Source organism: Macaca nemestrina, chromosome X, assembly GCF_043159975.1.
Source record: "Macaca nemestrina isolate mMacNem1 chromosome X, mMacNem.hap1, whole genome shotgun sequence".
NCBI classification, from domain to species: domain Eukaryota; kingdom Metazoa; phylum Chordata; class Mammalia; order Primates; family Cercopithecidae; genus Macaca; species Macaca nemestrina.
The window spans coordinates 118,957,508-118,978,819 of NC_092145.1; the positions used below are offsets into that span (position 1 = coordinate 118,957,508).

Genomic DNA, 21,312 nt, shown 5'->3' on the forward strand with positions numbered 1-21,312 from the left:
TAAGTGCAAGCAGTCCTCCCATCTCAGCTTTCCACAGGTGCATGTCATCACACCCAGCTAACAAAGTATAAAGGATACATATAAAGGATCTTTTAAAATCATCTTTGATTTTAATCATTATTGGCCTCCATTGTTTCTTACTTATCTGCACATGCTCCAGCATGTAGATAATGAAGGGACAGTATATTAGAGTTCTGTTAGCCGGAGCATCTCTGTATCACTGTTAGATTACAACTTATGGGGACCACGGGAGATAAAGCAAATTATTACACTGGGCCTCAAGATGTAGGAGAGAGATCTGTTCTAGGGTACAAGATGTATGTAAATAAATAACCATTTAAGAACTGTTATCTCATTCATTTAGGAATTAGATATGCTATTTATAAATTAGGACGTCATAGAGTTAAGTAATATAAAAATTAAATGGTAAGAGATGTCAAATCAATGATTAAATTATTAATACCTGCCATAGTGAGTGCAGTCATTCTGTAGAGAGAATTCACTAAGAACTGGAATAGACAAAGAATGATGTGGGGTTTTTTCTTTCAGAGACAAAGTCTGGCTCAGTCACCCAGGCTGTGCAATGGCACAATCTTGGCCCACTGCAACCTCTCCTCTCAGGCTCAAGCAATCCTCCTACCTCAACCTCCTGAGTAGCTGGGACCACAGGCGCACACCACCATGCCCGGCTAACTTTTGATATTTTTGTAGAAATGGGGTTTTACTATGTTGCCCAGTCTGGTCTCCAATTCTTGAACTCAAGCAATCCGTCTGCCTCCTCCCAAAGTGCTGGGATTATAGGCATGAGCTACCCTGCCCAGCTTGAACAATGATTTTTTAAGAAGGTGCATCTTCAGTTAACTCTCAAGGATGGGCAGGGTTTGGACGTGTGGATTTAGGCTTTTCTTTGAAAGGACTGAGTTATATGCACTAGTATTTAGAGGATGTTCCAAAAATGATTCTTCTGGCAGACGCTCTGTCTTTGAGATAGGGTTATTTTTGTACTTAACACCTCTTTCCTTACCCCGGAGAGCAAGAAGTAACACTCTAAGCATTTTAGTGCCTTATTCTCCTCTTGAGAATAAGAGGAGACCACTGTGTACGCAACATGATGTCTGGCATCATTGCTGCTTTCGGAGGAATCTTTATGGGCGTAGAGAGTGTACAGCACTCCCACAGGAGGATATGTGGTTTTAGATTCCAGTATGTATTTTTTATTTGCTATTTTTAATAATTTTTTATATGTTCAGTAAAACCACAGCATCATTATTTCTTTTTTTTTTCTTTTCCTTTTTGTTTTTTATTATACTTTAAGTTCAGGGTACATGTGTACAACGTGCAGGTTTGATACATAGGTATACATGTGCCATGTTGGTTTGCTGCACCCATCAACTCATCATTTACATTAGGTATTTCTCCTAATGCTATCCCTCCCCCAGTCCCCCACCCCCCAACAGGCCCCGATGTGTGATGTTCCCCACCCTGTGTCCAAGTGATTTCATTGTTCAGTTCCCACCTATGAGTGAGAACATGCGGTGTTTGGTTTTCTGTCCTTGTGATAGTTGGCTGAGAATGATGGTTTCCAGCTTCATCCATGTCCCTGCAAAGGGCATGAACTCATCGTTTTTTATGGCTGCATAGTATTCCGTGGTGTATATGTGCCACATTTTCTTAATCCAGTCTATCATTGATAGACATTTGGGTTGGTTCCAAGTCTTTGCTATTGTGAATAATGCCACAATAAACATACATGTGCATGTGTCTTTATAGTAGCATGATTTATAATCCTTTGGGTATACACACAGTAGTGGGATTGCTGGGTCAAATGGTAATTGTAGTTCTAGATCCTTGAGGAATTGCCACACTGTCTTCCACAATGGTTGAACCAATTTACACTCCCACCAACAGTGTAAAAGTGTTGCTATTTCTCCACATCCTCTCCAGCATCTGTTGTTTCCTGACTTTTTAATGATTGCCATTCTAACTGGTGTGAGATAGTATCTCATTGTGGTTTTGATTTGCATTTCTCTGACAGTCAGTGATGATGAGCATTTTTTCATGTGTCTGTTGGCTGCATAGATGTCTTCTTTTGAGAAGTGTCTGTTCAAATCCTTTGCCCACTTTTGGAGGGAATTGTTTGTTTTTTCTTGTAAATTTGTTTGAGTTCTTTGTAGGTTCTGGATATTAGCCCTTTGTCAGATGGGTAGATTGCAAAAATTTTCTCCCATTCTGTAGATTGCCTGTTCACTCATGGTAGTTTCCTTTGCCATGCAGAAGCTCTTCAGTTTAATTAGATCCCATTTGCTTATTTTGGCTTTTGTTGCCATTGCTTTTGGTGTTTTAGTCATGAAGTCCTTGCCCATCCCTAGGTCCTAAATGGTATTGCCTAGGCTTTCTTCCAGGGGTTTTAGGTCTAACATTTAAGTCTTTAATCTATCTTGAATTAATTTTTATATAAGGTATAAGGAAGGGATCCAGTTTCAGCTTTCTACATGTGGCTAGTCAGTTTTCCCAGCACCATTTATTAAATAGGGAATCCTTTCCCCATTTCTTGTTTTTGTCAGGTTTGTCAAAGATCAGATGGTTGTAGATGTGTGGCATTATTTCTGAGGGCTCTGTTCTGTTCCACTGGTCTATATATCTGTTTTGGTACCAGTACCATGCTGTTTTGGTTACTGTAGCCTTGTAGTATAGTTTGAAGTCAGGTAGTGTGATGCCTCCAGCTTTGTTCTTTTGGCTTAGGATTGTCTTGGCAATGCAGGCTCTTTTTTGGTTCCATATGAACTTTAAAGTAGTTTTTTCCAATTCTGTGAATAAAGTCATTGGTAGCTTGATGGGGATGACATTGAATCTATAAATTACTTTGGGCAGTATGGCCATTTTCACAGTATTGATTCTTCCTATCCATGAGCATGGAATATTCTTCCATTCGTTTGTGTCCTCTTTTATTTCGTTGAGCAGTGGTTTGTAGTTCTCCTTGAAGAGGTCCTTCACATCCCTTGTAAGTTGGATTCCTGGGTATTTTATTCTCTTTGAAGCTATTGTGAATGGGAGTTCACTCATGATTTGGCTGTCTGTTTGTCTGTTATTGGTGTATAGGAATGCTTGTGATTTTTGCACATTGACTTTGTATCCTGACACTTTGCTGAAGTTGCTTATCAGCTTAAGGAGATTTTGGGCTGAGACGATGGGGTTTTCTAAATATACAATCGTATCATCTACAAACAAGGACAATTTGACTTCCTTTTTTCCTAAATGAATACCCTTTATTTCTTTCTCCTGCCTGATTGCCCTGGCCAGAACTTCCAACACTATGTTGAATAGGAATGGTGAGAGAGGGCATCCCTGTCTTGTGCCAGTTTTCAAAGGGAATGCTTCAGTTTTTGCCCATTCAGTATGATATTGGCTGTGGGTTTGTCATAAATAGCTTATTATTTTGAGATACATTCCATCAATACCTAACTTATTGATAGTTTTTAGTATGAATGGCCATTGAATTTTGTCAAAGGCCTTTTCTGCATCTATTGAGATAATCAAGTGTTTTTTGTCTTTGGTTCCGTTTATATGATGGATTACGTTTATTGATTTGCGTATGTTGAACCAGCCCTGCATCCCAGGGATGAAGCTGACTTGATCGTGGTGGATAAGCTTTTTGATGTGCTGCTGGATTTGGTTTGCCAGTATTTTATTGAGGATTTTTGCATCAATGTTCATCAGGGATATTGGTCTAAAATTCTCTTTTTTTGTTGTGTCTCTGCCAGGCTTTGGCATCAGGATGATGTTGGTCTCATAAATGAGTTAGAGAGTATTCCCTCTTTTTCTATTGATTGGAATAGTTTCAGAAGGAATGGTACCAGCTCCTCTTTATACCTCTGGTAGAATTCGGCTGTGAATCCGTCTGGTCCTGGACTTTTTTTGGTTGATAAGCTATTAATTATTGCCTCAATTTCACAGCCAACATATTGGTCTATTCAAAGATTCAACTTCTTCCTGGTTTAGTCTTGGGAGAGTGTAGGTGTCCAGGAATTTATCCATTTTTTCTAGATTTTCTAGTTTCTTTGCGTAGAGGTATTTATAGTATTCGCTGATGGTAGTTTGTATTTCTGTGGGATCGGTGGTGATATCCCCTTTATCATTTTTTATTGTGTCTATTTTATTCTTCTCCCTTTTCTTCTTTATTAGTCTTGCTAGCGGTCTATCAATTTTGTTGATCTTTTCAAAAAACCAGCTCCTAGATTCCTTGATTTTTTTGAAGGGTTTTTTGTGTCTCTATCTCTTTCAGTTCTGCTCTGATCTTAGTTATTTCTTGTCTTCTGCTAGCTTTTGAGTTTGTTTGCTCTTGCTTCTCTAGTTCTTTTAATTGCGATGTTAGGGTGTCGATTTTAGATCTTTCTTGCTTTCTCTTATGGGCATTTAGTGTTATAAATTTCCCTCTACACACTGCTTTAAATGTGTCCCAGAGATTCTGGTATGTTGTATCTTTGTTCTCATTGGTTTCAAAGAACATCTTTATTTCTGCCTTCATTTTGTTATTTACCCAGTAGTCATTCAGGAGCAAGTTGTTCAATTTACATGTAGTTGTGTGGTTTTAAGTGAGTTTCTTAATCCTGAGTTCTAATTTGATTGTACTCTGGTCTGACAGACAGTTTGTTGTGATTTCTGTTCTTTTACATTTGCTGAGGAGTGCTTTACTTCCAATTATGTGGTCAGTTTTAGAATAAGTGCGATGTGGTGCTGAGAAGAATGTATATTCTGTTGATTTCAGGTGGAGAGTTCTGTAGATGTCTATTAGGTCTGCCTGTTGCAGAGCTGAGTTCAGGTCCTGGATATCCTTGTTAACCTTCTGTCTCGTTGATCTGTCTGATATTGACAGTGGGGAACATCATTTCTTTAACTTCTCTTTGTTATGTTACTGCACTGGCTAGGACCTGCAGTCTTTCAAGGAGTGGTATTGTAGACATCCTGTCATATTCTTATTTTTAAAAGGAATTTAAAATTAGCCGGGCATGGTGGTGCTCGCCTCTAGTCCCAGCTACTCAGGAAGCTGAAGTGGGAGGATTGCTTGAGCCCAGGAGTTTTGAGGCTGTAGTGAGCTATGATCACGCCACTGTACTCCAGCCTGGGTGTCAGAGAGAGACCTTGTCTCTAGGGGAAAAAAAATGTTTTTTTAAAGAAGAACCTTTCCAATATTTATTCATTAAGAATAATGTAGATTTTTAGTACATACCTTTTAATGGGGCTAAAGAAGTTCCTTTATATTTGTAGTTGCTGAGCATTTTAAATGGGAATGGGTTTTGAATTTAATCAAATGCTCTTTCAGTATCTGCTGAGATGATCATTTGTTTTTTTCCTTTTATCTGTTAATGTGGTGAATGTCTTTTAAAGATTTCCTAATGATAAACCACCCTTGCATTTCTCCGATAAACTCAGCTTAGTCATTACATATTATCTTTTTTATGTACTGCCTGACCGTGTGCTAATGTTTTGTTTATAAGATCTCACTATTTGCATTTATGAGTAAGACTGGCCCGTAGTTAATTTTCCTCTCTTATATATCTCTGCCTGATTTTAGTTTCAAAGTTATATCTACCTCATACAGTGACTTGGAGAGTATTCCCTCTTCAGTCCTCTGAAAGACTTTATATAATATTGGAATGATTTGTATCTTGAAAGTTTGGTAGGACTTGCCTATAAAAGTATCAGAGCCTGGCGTTTTGGTTTTTAGTTTTAAGAAAGTTTTGTTTTTGTTTTTTAACAACTGCTTCAATTTCTTTAACATTAAAAGGCCATCCAGGCTTTCTATTTCTTGAGTGAGTTTTGGTAAATTACATTTTCCTTAAAAAATCTAAGTTTTAAAATATTATTGCAGAGAGCTTCTTCATAGTATTCTCTCACCTTTTTATTCTCTGCCGTCTTTGTCATTACGTCCCCTGTTCATTTCTAGTATTGTTTATTTGTGCCTACTCTTTTTTTCTTGATCAACCTTGCCAGAGGTTTGTTCAGAAACCCACTCTGGGTTTGGTTCATTCTCTTCATTATATGTTTATTTTCTGTTTCATTGTTTTATGACCTAATTTTTATTATCTCCTTTTTTTTAACTTTCTATTAGTTTTAGCTAACTTTACAAATTTGACACATAGTTCATTTATTTCCAGTCTTTCTTTCTTTCTTTTTTTTTTTTTTTTTTTTGAGACAGGGTCTCGCTCCATCAGCCGCTGGAATGCAGTAGCATAATCATAGCTCACTGCAACCTCCTTAAACTCCTGGGCTCAAGTAATCCTCCTGTCTCAGATTCCTGAGTTAGGACTACAAGCAACCACACCCAGCTAATTTTTTTAATACTTTGTAGAGATAGAGTCTTGCTTTATTGCACAGGTTGGTCTCAAACTCCTGGCCTCTAGTGGTCTTCTCGCCTCAGCCTCCCAAAACACTGAGGTTATAGACATGAGCCGCCATGCCCAGCCTTCTTTTCTTTTTCTTTTTTTTTTTTTTTTTCTGAGATGGAGTCTCGCTCTGTCGCCCAGGCTGGAGTGCAATGGTGCGACCTGTGCTCACTCCAACCTCTGCTTCCGGGTTCAAGCAATTCTCCTGCCTCAGCCTCCCAAGTAGCTGGGATTACAGGTGCCCACCACCACACATGGCTAATTTTTATATTTTAGGAGAGACGGGGTTTCACCATATTGGCCAGGCTGGTCTCGAACTCCTGACCTCGTGAGCCGCCCACTTCGGCCTCCCAAAGTGCTGGGATTGCAAGTGTGAGCCACCGTGCCTGGCCCAGCCTTCTTTTCTAATATGTGCATTTAAGACTAAACTCTCTTTGTAAATACTGTCTTAATGTATCCCACCAGTTTTGATATGAAGCATTTTTATAACTCAATTCTAAGTATTTTTACATTTCTATTATGATACTTTTCATTGACCTATAAGTTATTTATAATTTTCTGTTACTTTTCACACTTACGGGATTTTCTGTATATCTTTTTGTAATTTACTTCTAACTTAATTGCATTGTGGTTGGAGAATGTAGTCTGTATGACACCATTTCTTTGAGGTTTGTCGAGACTTGCTTTATAGCATAGCACTTTAATCATTTTTATAAATGGCCCATGTGTACTTAAGATGAATGTTTATTCTTTAATTGTTGCATGCGGAGTTATCTTTTTGTAATGAAGCCAGGTCAGTATGTAAATTTGTGCACGATTTATAAATAAGGAAGCAAAATTGTAAATAACGCTCTACGCATTGGTTCTTGGTCATTTCTTTCTAGCTGAAGTATTACAAGATGCTGAAATGCCAACCAAAGATTAAATTATGTTTAACGGAACTTGCTGTTATGTAGATATTATCATGTCACAACTCTTGGAAAATTGACAACCTTCGTATCAGATCTGGCAGATAACGATAGCAGGAAACACTGACATGGTGCTTGGTATGCGCCAAGAACAGTTCTAAGCCTTCTGCATATATTAAATTTGTTTAGCTCTTAAAACAATCCATGAGATGGGTACTGTTTTCATCTCCATTTTACAAATGTAAAAACTGAGATATGGAGAGTTCCAGTAATTTACCCAAGATCTTAAAGCTAGTAAGCAAGGAAGCGGGAATTTGAACCCAGGCAGTCTGGATCCAGAAGCCATACTTTTAAACCACTATACATACCACCTCTCTCAGAAAAATAAACAGATTTCTGCAGCCATCCATCAAAACTGTGCCTTCCATAAGTAGATATATCTGTTTTGATGAGGTTACTACATGAGTTAAATAATTCTGCTGCAACCAAACTTGTGTCTGTCTCTGAAATATTGGCCCTCAATATTCAACTTAGTTTTTAAAAATTACATTAATGCCTCTGGATTTTGTTACTATAAAAGCATATATCATTTCATGTTTATAATGTTATATAATTTCTTAGGTACACTTCACGTTGGTGATGAAATTCGAGAAATCAATGGCATCAGTGTGGCCAACCAAACAGTGGAACAGCTGCAAAAAATGCTTGTAAGTAAATGAAAGTTTTTCCTTTCCTAAAATTGACTTTTACTCTGTTAGCTTGTTTTTAAATACACAAATGAGGAGTATTCTGTAATCAGAGAATTTCTGGTACCATATTTATGTGGACTTGAACTTATATAACATTCACAAAACTGACAACTAGAGAAATGTTGAAATCCAATAGAGTTTACAAACATTTTGCCTGTCTTTAGCAATGCGGGCTTTAACACTCTCCTTTTATCCTTTATCTCCTGTTTCTTACTAAGCAGATGTTTAAAGAAAACCTTTTCAGCGTTTATACATGTGAACTAGTTTCTCACTGACCTCAACTCTCCTGACATCAGCAGTGTCAGAAACCTCTTTCCTGTTGAGCTGAGTCATAGCCAGCTGTCGTGGATTTCTCTACAGCATAGAAGGGAGGAAAGCCACGGTAGACCAGGCCATTTTTGACCATACATATTCAAACTCTGTATTCGAATTAGGCTTTGGATTTTTAAAAAAGGCAAAATGACAGCCTTTGCCTGTGTTGATTGTCATAGCAAGCAGACAGAGGTGTTTTGGGCCTCTGGTCCCTTTTCCCGCTGCAGTGTAGTAGCCCCCAGGTTATGAATACCTATTAAGTATGAAATAAACTTTACAGACTCACCAAAAAAATTTTTTAAAGCCAAAATTAGTGAGCAAAAAGTGGCTGGGTGCGGTGGCTCACACCTGTAATCCCAGCACTTTGAGAGGCAAAGGTGGGCGAATCACCTGAAGTTGGGAGTTCGAGACCAGCCTGGCCAACATGGTGAAACCCCGTCTCTACTAAAAATACAAACATTAGCAGGGCGTGGTGGCACATGACTATAATTCCAGCTACCTGGGAGGCAGAGGTTACAGTGAGCCGAGATGCTGCCACTGCACTCCAGCCTGGATGACAGAGCAAGACTCTCTCAAAGTAAATAAATAAAAATTTTTAAAAAGTAAAAAGCGTATTCGATGGGGTATACCATTATAATGTGGCATACTCAATATAATTTTTATGTAATTACCTAGTTTATTATCTAATTCAATGTATATTCACTTTTGAAAGGCATGTCACTTAGAAAGTTTTGTATTCATGTCTATAAAAAGGTGACCATTGAAGATCTGTGAGACCACTGCTGTATGAGTAAGGCAATCGGCTGCTGGGCTTTTCCCAGGAACTTCCTCTACTGTTAACTCCCTGCTTCATGACTAGGTTTCATTGTTGGGCTATGTGCTCTCAGATGGCTTGTGCTAATTGCCCTCACATATTTTGAGTGGCTTCTTACATGGTTTTGCGAACATTTGTTTGTAAGAAAACTTTTCTATCTTTTTTTTCCTCCTCTCCAGAGGGAAATGCGGGGGAGTATTACCTTCAAGATTGTGCCAAGTTACCGTACTCAGTCTTCATCCTGTGAGGTAATGACTCTAACAAACCACCCCCATCTCCTCTGAGTTCTTAACTAACTGTCTGCTGATGGCTGTATGTTTTTGCTTTCTGGGAGATTGTTTCTGCCTGTGCTGTTAGATCACTGCACACCAATTTTACAACAAAGATAACGGAACAGAGTAGGTCCCATCCACCTACTCAGCCCTGCTTCCATGTGGATCTCCTCAGCACTTGAACTTTTTGCAGGCTGAAATCTGAGCAAAATGTAGAGAAGTTATAAATAATGACATAAGGCTTAATAAGGAAAAAACGGAGTGTCTGAGGGAAAGAAACTAAAGGCCATAATTGCAATAATATTTCCAGGAAGTTCATTCACTTCCCTTGTTAAGAAATCACATAGATAGTTCTTCTTTCCAAGAATCTGAGAAGTGATCTATTTCTGTTGAGATAGAGTTGTTCATATAATTGCGATAGGTCTCTAGATGGAAGATAAGTCTGCAATGAATTGATAATTGACTTCACTAGAGGGAAATAGGCTTTTGCAACCTTTTGTAAAATTGTTTAAATTTAGAATGGTATGTCATCTGTAAACAAGTAAGTTTTCTAGAGTAATACAGCCCCAAAGTTTCTTTCTTAAAATAGGTTTATCTTATAGAAATTATAGTTCTTCTAACCTATATTATTCAGTTTCGTGTTAGTTATTAAATGAGATTCAAAAATCTATTCTTTTTATATTGGAAATATAAGCGGGCATAAATGGTATCATCCTTTGGTCATTGCACATTCAGCTCGAGTGTTATTTATTGAAGCTTGTTCTTTCATGTGCATCTTCTAAGAATGTGTGCATCAATATGAAGTACACATTTCCTAAAGTTAATTTTTAGGACTGACAGGTAACTTATTGGATTTGTATTTAGAAGAACCTGAGAGAGAAACTGTAATACTTCTAGTCTCTAGTGATGGTGTAAATTTTATAAGAAAAATCAGAGGCTTCATATTTTTTTAAAACCTATTGCAGATACATATTAAAATGTGTAGTTTTGTCAAGTGTATTTTTGGTGAGCCATGGCAGTTGAGGTGTCCGTTATAACGGGTCTTGAGCTCCTCTTGGTGGCTTTTTGTGGAACTTCAATTAATAGTATATTTCAAAAGAAAATGCAGAATTGCTTCTGTTCCAGGATTCAGAGCATTGAAATTTGTTACCTAGAGCACAAACTTTGCTGGGAAACAAAGAATGTCACACTTAACATTTTATGTAAATAATTTTAATATTCTAGAATTACAGATGTCCTTACATCATTTCCCATCTGTTGAAGAAATTTAGTAAATACAATTGATTTTTGTCTTTTTGGCTAACTAACTAGAAGGTACTGTTAGTTATTAATATAACGTAAGTTTCTCTTTTGTTTTTTAAGTGGTCGAACTAGTTTGGGGTGGAACCAGTATCATAGATGTAAATTCTATGTTCTTGAGTAAAAAGAACCCCTCTTACCTTCTTTGCCTTTGAATAGTAGGAAAAATAATGATACTTCTCTCCTAGCTCCATCCCCAGCCTTTTTGGCCCTCGTGTTCCCTGGCAGAATTCAGGCTTGTGGTTGGACTCTTCCCAGCTAGGGCAATATTTCAAAAAAAAAAAAAAAGAAGGCTCTCTGGCCACCTGCATCTGCATCCCCCAGGTCCTTGGTTAAAGAGTAGACCCCTGCCCCTCACCCTGGCTCTACTGACTTGAGTCTCTGCGGGTGGCACCTGGAGATCAGTCTTGCTCACTAACATATGAGAATGCTCTTCTAAGGGATCTCATTACCTTTAAGGCTAACAGGTTCTAGAAATGCTCTTAGGTCATCTAGGGAAAAAAACAAATGTCTTTTAAAGAGACATGCACATTTCTAAGGCTTAAAAGAACTCTACAGAAACAAAAATTTAAAAGTACTTATTTCCTACCTCTCCTTGTTCTTATCATTAAAGTTGATTTAGACACTAAGGGAATGGAGCCTGGAAAATATTTTGAGTGTGTAGAATAGTAGAGAGAAAGCAAGCGATGGAGGAGCCTGGATATAGGTAGAGAGGCTGTGGCTCCTAGGATCTTTGCCGGAAGTGTAATATTATTATAGGCTTGAGATCATTGTTTTAATCAATCTACTAAAATGGTCTTTAAAAAGAGTTCTTCTCTGATCTATATCTCTTTTACCCTTACTAGTAATAATATTTATTCTATAATAGAAAGATTCTGAAGGAATTATAACATGTGAAATCTTAGGTTTGTTTCTCTTCAGATTGGATCAGTTAGTAACTCTTGACACTGAGGTACTAAAAATTGTTAAATGCTTTTCAAACCTAATCTTTAATAAAAATTAGGCAGTTGGGATCTTCAGCACAATAATTTTATAGTAATATTTGTCATCTTATACTTGATAGGGTTTAATATCAAGTCACTCTTCTAGGTCTCATTAAAAGAAAGAAAAGGTATAGAATGTTAGAGATAGGAAAGAATTGATTAAAATGAATGACACGGTCATCACTTATAATATGTGAGCCTTCGAACTGCAAAATTTTTTTCATACTTCTGTGAAATCATGCAAGCAAGTCAGTATGGCACTTACGCAGCTCAAACCTCAAAGGAAATGGTTGTCAGACTGTGGTTGTTACTGTTGATGTAAATATCTCTGTGTTTCTGTGCTGGTGTTCTGTGTTAATGAACCTTGTGTCTTATTTCAGAGAGATTCCCCTTCCACTTCCAGACAGTCCCCAGCTAATGGTCATAGCAGCACTAACAATTCTGTTTCGGTAAGAACTTTAGCTCCACACAGCAAAGTGTGACAATTTTGTTGGTGCTCACCTGCCATGAGTGTTCTAGTTACATGTGTTCAGTGGAAATAGTGTCTTCTGCTGATATACAAGGCTACTACAGCTACAATGCACTTTACTCCTGGAAAATCTTTTTTAACATTTCCTTCTCATTAAAAATTCCCTTCAGCAGTTAAATTTGAAGAAATGTAGTTCAATACTGCTTTGGTCATTCTAAAAATATTTCTATGCCACCCCACTTGTATGTATTTCTTTGCTCAAACCTATACAAACGATGTAAATGGAAATTTGTTTAAACTTCTAAATATTTTTTAATTTGAAAAAGATAAATGTAAAAATTTTGCAGAGTAGGCGTTTGGGTATTCTTGGGCTTTGTAGTTTTCTATTCTGAGTGATATCAGCAACATGTTTTAGTTTCCGCTATCTAAGTTTACGAATTGGTGTGCCCTCTGTTATTGTGGTACGTGCACATATTTTTGTGAATTATAAGCCTTGCCTGGATATGAAAAGCAAAAAGAACTGGCTTCAAACTGCACTTAAGCCACGCTGTTATCACATCTTTAACACAAAGTACTTTATATTTGACTTGAACTTGGAGTTTTAAATTTTTTCAGAACTATCCATTTTGGAATATAGAAAGAATTGTTTTTAACTTATTTAAACAAATGGAAGCACTTAACAGGTGCAGGTTGGCAATATTTTTGTTGCTAATACTGCTGTCTATCACCCAGTTAAAATTATTGAGAGTTCTAATAATGCAGCAGTATTCTTCTATCCTGACTTTTAATTTGCCGTTTGAGAATGTATCAACTTTTTTATTAGGTAAAATTGTAAATAATTTAGAAATTATCTCAAATGGAATGATATTCTAAGTATATCAGTAAGAGAAATTATGAAAGAAAATTTTCTACGACTTTATTTGCAACTTTAAAATAGGCTACCAAAGGAATTCATTCGTAACAGTTAACATTTAATGCTTTTAAGATGAAAAGCCATATAGCCATTGAATTTTTCAAAATCTAAATGGTTGCAGTGACTAAGTTGAAAAGGGCAACAGCTCCTTTTATTTATTTATTTATTTATTTTTAATAGGCTGTTTCACTTGCAGTGGCTTTTGTGTTGAAGATGCTGAGTTGTTTCTTAAGAACACATTATCTCTCTGCTTAAACTTACCTGCTTTCTTCAGCTTGCTGCTAAATGGCCTGGGTTTGATTTTTTTCATAACTCAACATTTCTGAGAAATGGAATAATGTATATTATCTCTTTACAACTTAAATCTAGCTCATTTTTTTAACCATATTGTAACAGAACACACAAATTACTTTGTACTCTTGAAAAATAAATGAAAATTTTTCTCCTGGGTTGGCTTTATTCTACAGGACTTGCCATCAACTACCCAACCAAAAGGACGACAGGTGAATAGATATCCTCTATAGAAACTTCTCTAAACTGAGCTGCTAATAGCCAATCCTTTATTAACCCTTTCCATCCCATAATGTTTGCATTTTGGACCATAACATTTGAGCATTGAGAGCTTGTACCATTTCATTTTAACACATTACACATGACTAATTCTCTATAAAGAATTTTTTCCTCACATCTTTGTAGCTGTGATGGTTATTGTAATTTCAACCTGATAATTTTATATTAACGGTTAAGAATTCATCCTTCGGGGGGGCTTATGGGCCTGCCTCTGGCATGCAAAAGAATTTTAAAGGTTATAACATTCTTAGAATTCTAAGAATAACTAAAAAGTACCTGCTGATGAACATTTTTAAGCAACAGTTTTCTGAAGTTGAAAGCTTTTTCTTAAGTTTGTATTTGCATGTGTATTTCTAAAAGCCATTTGCAATGAAAAATAAGAAAAGAATATAAATTATCTTGGCTTTACATCCTGATATGCCTGTGCTAGTTCAAACATGAAAAGTTAAGTGCTGCCTAACACTGGCGAGTAACTTTCAAATTGCCAGCACTTTAGAGGTATAGATTTTAAATGCAAATGCAGAGACTTGTTAATTTTATAGGCTGGATTGCTGAAAATAAACAGAAAAAATCACACAGTGGTTCCAAAGTCTTCAGGTTGGTTTTACAGTGACTTAAACATTAATATTCAATTTTAATTTCAAGAAATAGAATTTTTATGGCATTTTTATCTTGAAATATAGTATTAAAAATAATCAGATTTAGTGTTAAGATATGTATAAATTAGTACCTGATAGAATTCACCCATAATTTTGTCTTAAGACTGTATAATTGATGCAACATGGGATATGAATTACCTTATCTTAAAGCATTTAAAAATCAAATAATTCATAAAATGCTGCCATATAATAAACCCTTGAATGCTAATCTATTTCCTAAGTAAATTCACATATCATAAAACTCAGAACCTGGAACTATGCATGTCTTGAAGCTCTGTGCTGATTTCAAGTGTTACATTGGGGAAACTAGGGTTCAAATTCATTTTTATTCTCTCAGAAGAGTAAAATACAAACCTAAAACCTAAATTAGAAAAAAATAAAGCTATTTTTTTAACTTTTAAAAAAATTGTTTGAGTTACACTTAACTTTATCAGCAGTGTGTAGACACACTGCCAGTTGTCATATAAGCATTTTTACAGCAGGATACCAACCCAGAGTTCTTGCTAGTTTTAATTCATGTGCTGCTTTAGGGTTAAAACCTATCCTGACTGCTAGTATTTATGGCTTAAAGGCTGCCACATAGTCATGACAACTTATCCATAATGCCAGCATCACCAATGCAGGTTTAAAAAAGAGCGAGCATACTTTTCTATAATTATAGGCCTATTCTGTTATAGTAAAAGCATAAATTAAGTCTTTATTCTTATTAAACAAGTATTTCAAGTATTCCTTCCAAATAAAAACAGCAAAGTTTTGAAGCTATACACATCAAAGATTACTAGTACATTGTTTCTAGCGGTAGAAGTTTTTTGTGTCGTATTTCCATGCATCGTTTTTGCTTTCACCATCTGATGTCCTGTTAGTATTGTAAGTGTTGCTGTGTGGTTATGACATTAGAGCTAACTTCTCTTTCACATCACTATGGCATCCTTTCTTACAAACTCCTGTTTTATAGATCTATGTAAGAGCACAATTTGAATATGATCCAGCCAAGGATGACCTCATCCCCTGCAAAGAAGCTGGCATTCGATTCAGAGTTGGTGACATCATCCAGATTATTAGTAAGGATGATCATAATTGGTGGCAGGGTAAACTGGAAAACTCCAAAAATGGAACCGCGGGTCTCATTCCTTCTCCTGAACTTCAGGAATGGTATGTTTTTATGCGTGTTTTATTTTGCTTGATTATAAAAACTAAGCCCTGACCATCCATTTTCCAATTTTATATTATTTTAGAGTGTAAAACCTGTTTGATATATTCCTTCCTTTACGAGCCAAACAAAATTTAAATTAGTCATCCAAGAATTCTATATCTTCAGTATCTAGTGAGATCCCAGTTACAGAGTCAGGGCTTCATTTTACACACAAAGAAAGGAAGGTCTGGAAAGAGATTCGTTGACCAGCCCTGAGCCAAGTCATGGTCTCAGAGCAGAGCCTTCCACTCCTATATGCTGTTGCAATTGTTTTAGAATGGCATTTTTAAAATGTACCTTCTCCTTGCCCTTCTACATGCTTTCATGCCCATCCCATCCCACCAGCAGCAAAAAACGTAGGTGCAGCGCTTCAGTGTCACTCAGAGTATTTGAAGATAAAATGTATTTCACTGTTAGAAGAAAAGGGTAGTCAGAAGCTTTGTTCTTTACCTTGCCAGTCGTTTAAAAATACCTTTTCTGCTAGAAAGTTTAAGCCCTAAAAGCAGGCTAAAGTTAGGGGTTTTAGGCACTGTTTTTAACTGAGGGAAGAGGAGTCACAGATCACTGTATATTTTGATAAAATCTATTTCTGCTATTATTATTACAGTTTCCTTAGTTGAACTGTCTTTTGGAAAATATTGATGGTTTTACCTTTGTTGGTACTTGGGCGATATACCAGATTATTTCTAGCACAAAAGAGATAATGTCTGAGTTTTGTTTCATGTGGCAAAAATAACAGCCGTTAAGGATTCTGCCAGTTCCTCCTAAAATATTTGAACCCAGCTAAAAGAGACTGAAGACATCGAGTCCATAGAAATTTCTTCCTGCTTTTATCTATTTTTCTCACTAGTTAAGAGATCTCTCAGTTAATCTCTTTTGCTTGATCGCCTCTTTCAGCTATCCCATGTTTCCCCAAAAACTAGTATTAAATTTAGAATGTTGGAGCTGATGAGGACTTCAGATACCATCATTTTATACATAAGGAAACGTGGGCCCAAATGGAGAAGCAGCAGCCTTCCATCTGGCATTGTCTTCCAGTCTGATCTTCGAGAAACAGTTTAAGCATAAGCAGGAGGAAAGCAATCTCTAAGTCGTTGTCATGATGATGCCATTATATTCTTACTGATATTTACATTTTACAAAATGTCTTCTTTAGTGTTACCATATATTATGGGCATTTATTGAAAATAATTGTGTAGATTCCAGACCTCTTCTGCCTAGTCAGATCATCTATATAAACGTTTTACCAGTGTCTAGAACTCTGAGTCCTCTGGAGGAATCCTGAGTGATGGCAGTGCAAAAAGCAGATTTGCTTCCTATTTCCCGTAATGATGGATGAGATTATTTGGATAAATCCTCCGGATGAAAAAACAATGAAAAGTGCTGCAGAAAATATGTTTTAAAATGACCTTGAAAGCACTGAATAGCTGAAAAGGTATCAGGGGCCAGGCACGGTGACTCACACCTGTAATCCTAGCACTTCCGGACGCCGAGGCAGGCGGATCACTTGAGGTCAGGAGTTCGAAGATAGCCTGACCAACATGATGAAACCCCGTCTATACTCGAAATACGAAAAAAAAAAAAAAAAAATTAGCCAGGTGTGATGGCAGGCACCTGTAATCCCAGCTACTTGGGAGGCTGAGGCAGGAGAATTGCTTGAGCCTGAGAAGCAGAGGTTGCAGTGAGCCGTGATTGCGCCACTGCGCTCTAGCCTGGGCAACAGAGTGAGAGTCCGTCTCGGGGGAATAAAAAGAGGTATCGGGGAGCTCAGTAACCAATTTTTTTTTTTTTTTTTTTGAGACGGAGTCTCGCCCTGTCACCCAGGCTACAGTGCAATGGCACAATCTCGGGTCACTGCAACCTCCACCTCCCAGGTTCAAACGATTCTCCTGCCTCAGCCTCCTGAGTAGCTGTGATTACAGGCACCCGCCACCACGTATTTTTAGTAGAGACAGGGTTTCACCATGTTGGCCAGGCTGGTCTTGAACTCCTGACCTCATGATCCGCCCGCCTCGGCCTCCCAAAGTGCTGGGATTACAGGCGTGAGCCACCGCACCAGGCCTCAGTGACCAATTTTTATATGAAAGCCTTTAATCAGAATGATAAGTGGAATATCAGAGTTACCACATGGCCCATTTTGCAAACAGGGCATTTGTCATTACTGAACATTTCTGTGCCAGAGAACCACGGTTAAGATCTAAGGCCAGTACAAGTTGGGAAATCTGTTAGAAGACACTCCTCATTGTTAGGAGTGCAAAAGGCAATCCCCCCAGGATAAAAGGAGACAGATAAGCATGCCCTTATTTCCCTTCAACACCGGAAGACTGTAGAGAAAGCTGCCTTGTCACTGAGCAAAGCAAAAGATGAGGAAATTGGGAACAAACTTCCCCTGAAAAAATTGCGGCCACCAGTCCACCTTGAATGGATTTGCACCCAGGTACACATAGCCTGGGGCAGCCAGGGGAGCTGAAGCCATGTACTTGATTTGAAGTTTCCCCTTCCTTTACTAATGATTTCAGATGTATGGTGTAAACAGAAAGAAAGTCTCTGAAGGCAAAGACTTTTTTTTTTTTTTTTTTTTTTTTGAGACGGAGTCTCGCTTTGTGGCCCAGGCTGGAGCGCAGTGGCGTGATTTCGGCTTACTGCAAGCTCCGCCTCCCGGGTTCATATGAAGGCAAACACTTTTATCCTAACCCCCACTAACTTCATCCTATCCACCCGACATAAACTTTTTCCAGGGCAGTAGCCAGCAAGTCAAAATTATCGGGCACACAAGGAAACAAGTAAGACCCAACAGAAATGACAGATGATAGAAACAAATCCAAACCTACTGCATGTATTGGAATTAAGAGACAAAGATTTTTAAAATAAGCTTACCAGGTTGGTTGGTTTGTTTTTGAGACAAGGTCTTGTGCTGTCACCCAGGCTGGAGTGCAATGGCATGATCACAGCCCACTGCAGCCTCGACCTCCTGGACCCAAGCAATCCACCCACCTCAGCCTTCCCAGTACCTGGGACAACAGGCGCGCACCACCACACCCAGCTAATTTTTTTCTTTTTCTTTTTTTTTTTTTTGTAGAGATGAGGTCTCACTATGTTGCCCAAGCTGATCTCCCACTCCTAGGCTCAAGTGATCCTTCTACCTTAGCCTCTCAAAGTGCTGGGATTACAAGCATGAGCTACCGCGCCTAGCCCAGGTTTTTACAAATCAATAATAAGCTTGTAAAATATTTTCAGAGAGCAGAAAAAATTTCTAATGACATAGCAGATTTTAAAAAGAACCGAAAGAACATCCAGGGGAAAACATCCTGTAACAAAATTAAAATCTCAGTGGTCACACCTATTAGAATGGCTAAAATTTTTTTGAAGTTTCATCAGTAGGTGAATAGATCAATAAATTGTGATATATCCATACAATGGAATGCCACTCAGCAATAAAAAGGATCAAACTATTGATATCTGCAGCAATATGGATGAAACACAAGATCATTATGCTGAGTGAAAGAAGCCAGGCAAAAAAGAGCACACGCTATATGATTCCATTTACATAAACTTCTGGAAAATGCAAACTTATCTATAATGACAGTTGCCTAGGGATAGGGGTGGAGGGAGGGAGGAATTACAGAGAAGCATGAGGAAATTCTGGGGGTAATGAATATGTTTTTCTTTTTTTGGAGATGGAGTCTCATCCCGTCGCCCAGGCTGGAGTGCAGTGGCGCAATCTCAGCTCACTGTAACCTCCGCCTCCCCAGTTCAAGTGATCCTCCTGCCTCAGCCTCCCGAGTAGCTGGGTTTACAGACACCTGCCACCATGCCTGGCTAGTTTTTTGTATTTTTAGTAGAGACAGGGTTTCACCGTATTGGCCAGGCTGGTCTTGAGCTCCTGACCTCAAGTGATCTGCCTGCCTCGGCCTCCGAAAGTGCTAGGATTACAGGCGTGAGCCACCATGCCCAGCCATTTTTATTTTTTATTTATTTTTTATTCTTCTAAAGTCAAGGTATTTCTCTGTCTCCCAGGCTGGAGTGCCGTGGTGCAATCTTGGCTCCTTGCAGCCTGGAACTCCTGGACTCAAGCGATCCTCCTGTCTCAGCCTCCCAAGTAGCTGGGATTACAGGTGCCTGCCACCACGCCCGGCTAATTTTTTAATTTTCAGTAGAGATGAGGTCTCACTATGTTGGCCAGGCTGGTCTTGAACTCCTGACCTCAGGTGGTCTGCCCACCTCGACCTCCTAAAGTGTTGGGATTATGGGTGTGAGCCACCGCACCTGGCTATGAATATGTTTTTCTTGATTGTAGTGATAGTTTCATGGGATGTATACAGATAAAAAAATACTGATAAATTTGTATGCTTTAAATATGTTCAATATATTGCCAAAAAACTGAACTGTTAAAGTTGCAAAATATATATAGAGAGAAAGGGATTTTAACTGGGATGATAAGAAAGAGGCCCACTGGTCAGTGTGTACCCCAAGACCTGAGTAAGCTATTCCTGGCAGAAGAGAAAGATCAGTTTTCCTTTGCTTAGAAACTGAATTGACCTCTGGGATGTCAGTGGGCATGCAATACTAACAAGAAAGATTTGAAACAATTTTATCAGCCAGATCCCCAAAACTTTGTTCAAATGTGTTGCTACCAAGTCACATTCTTCACATTTTCTAGATGAGAAATCAGTTTTTTTGGACCCAAATGCCTTACTCTAGGCACATCAATCTAGTCCTTCGATATATTTTAGCTCCCGGGCTCTGTCATCCCTCCCCTTGTCTTGCCTACAAGATCCTGATCTAAGCCATCAATAAATTGTTAAGCATGTGTTTGAAATTTCCTTCCAGGTTGACCTTAACCCTAACACGGTTTCCATGCACTTACTGAGCTAAAAGAGATAATGTTTATTTCTGGAGTGTCTGGTAAAAATCAATTTCATTCCTCTGTCATCACACCACATGAGACAATGCCACAGATTTTTCCTGGGAACGTGTATTTTTATGTTTTAAGCTTAAAAACATTTATTATAAGATACTCTCTACATTGTAACATAAGCTTCACAAGGTCACGATTTTGTGCCTTAACCTGTCAAAAAATTCCTCAATTCTGTTTGTTTCCAAAGATCTTATGCCTTTTAGTTCTGACTAATAGCACATACTGACTTGCACCAGAAGAATCCCCAAAGCAAGCCTTCATCAGCCTCCTCTGTATGCCACATAGGTAATATATGAAGATGGACTTTGATACTATTACTGAGAGTTCGCAGTATTTTCCAGTAAATGTCTTTCCCCCAACCAAAAATAAATACATAAAAACTTCAGTGAACAAGAGTGGGTAAGAGACATGGAAGGCAGCCTCCTTAAGAAAATAGAAAATAACACTTCCCAAATCATTTTATGATGTCAACGTTACCCTGATACCAAAACTCAGTAAAGGCAGTTCAAGAAAAGGAAACTACGTACCAGTATCTGTCATGAACACAGAAGTAAAACTCCTCAGCAAAATATTAGCAAATTGAATCCAGCAATATATTAAGAAGATGATATATTATGAGCCAGTGGAGTTTGTACTGGGAATGCATGGCTGGTTCAGCATTTCTAAACCAATCAGCCGATCCACTAGATTAACAGACTAAAGAAGAAAATCCACATAGTCGTATCAATAGATGCAGAAAAAGCATTTGGTAAAATTCAAAACCCAATCAGATTAAAAGTCTCATAAACTGTGAATTGAGGGGAACTTAACCTGATAAAGGACATGTGTAGTAAACCTACAACTAACATTACTAGAAAGGAAAAAAATTTGC

General features: G+C 37.9%; 1 protein-coding gene across 15 annotated transcripts in view; it reads left to right on the forward strand.

Moving 5' to 3' along the window:
* Nucleotides 1–21,312, forward strand: part of LOC105463230 (calcium/calmodulin dependent serine protein kinase) — a 412,561-nt gene that overhangs the window by 358,123 nt on the left and 33,126 nt on the right. For 7 of the 15 annotated variants that reach the window (XM_011710276.3, XM_071088415.1, XM_071088416.1 and 4 more), the window contains 5 exons: nt 7,913–7,998; nt 9,346–9,414; nt 12,101–12,169; nt 13,570–13,605; nt 15,287–15,483. In XM_011710276.3, coding sequence (XP_011708578.1) covers nt 7,913–7,998; nt 9,346–9,414; nt 12,101–12,169; nt 13,570–13,605; nt 15,287–15,483 — 457 coding nt within the window. The remainder of the gene's footprint in view (nt 1–7,912; nt 7,999–9,345; nt 9,415–12,100; nt 12,170–13,569; nt 13,606–15,286; nt 15,484–21,312) is intronic. The other 8 variants (XM_071088418.1, XM_011710311.3, XM_011710316.3 and 5 more) reach the window with 3 other exon arrangements.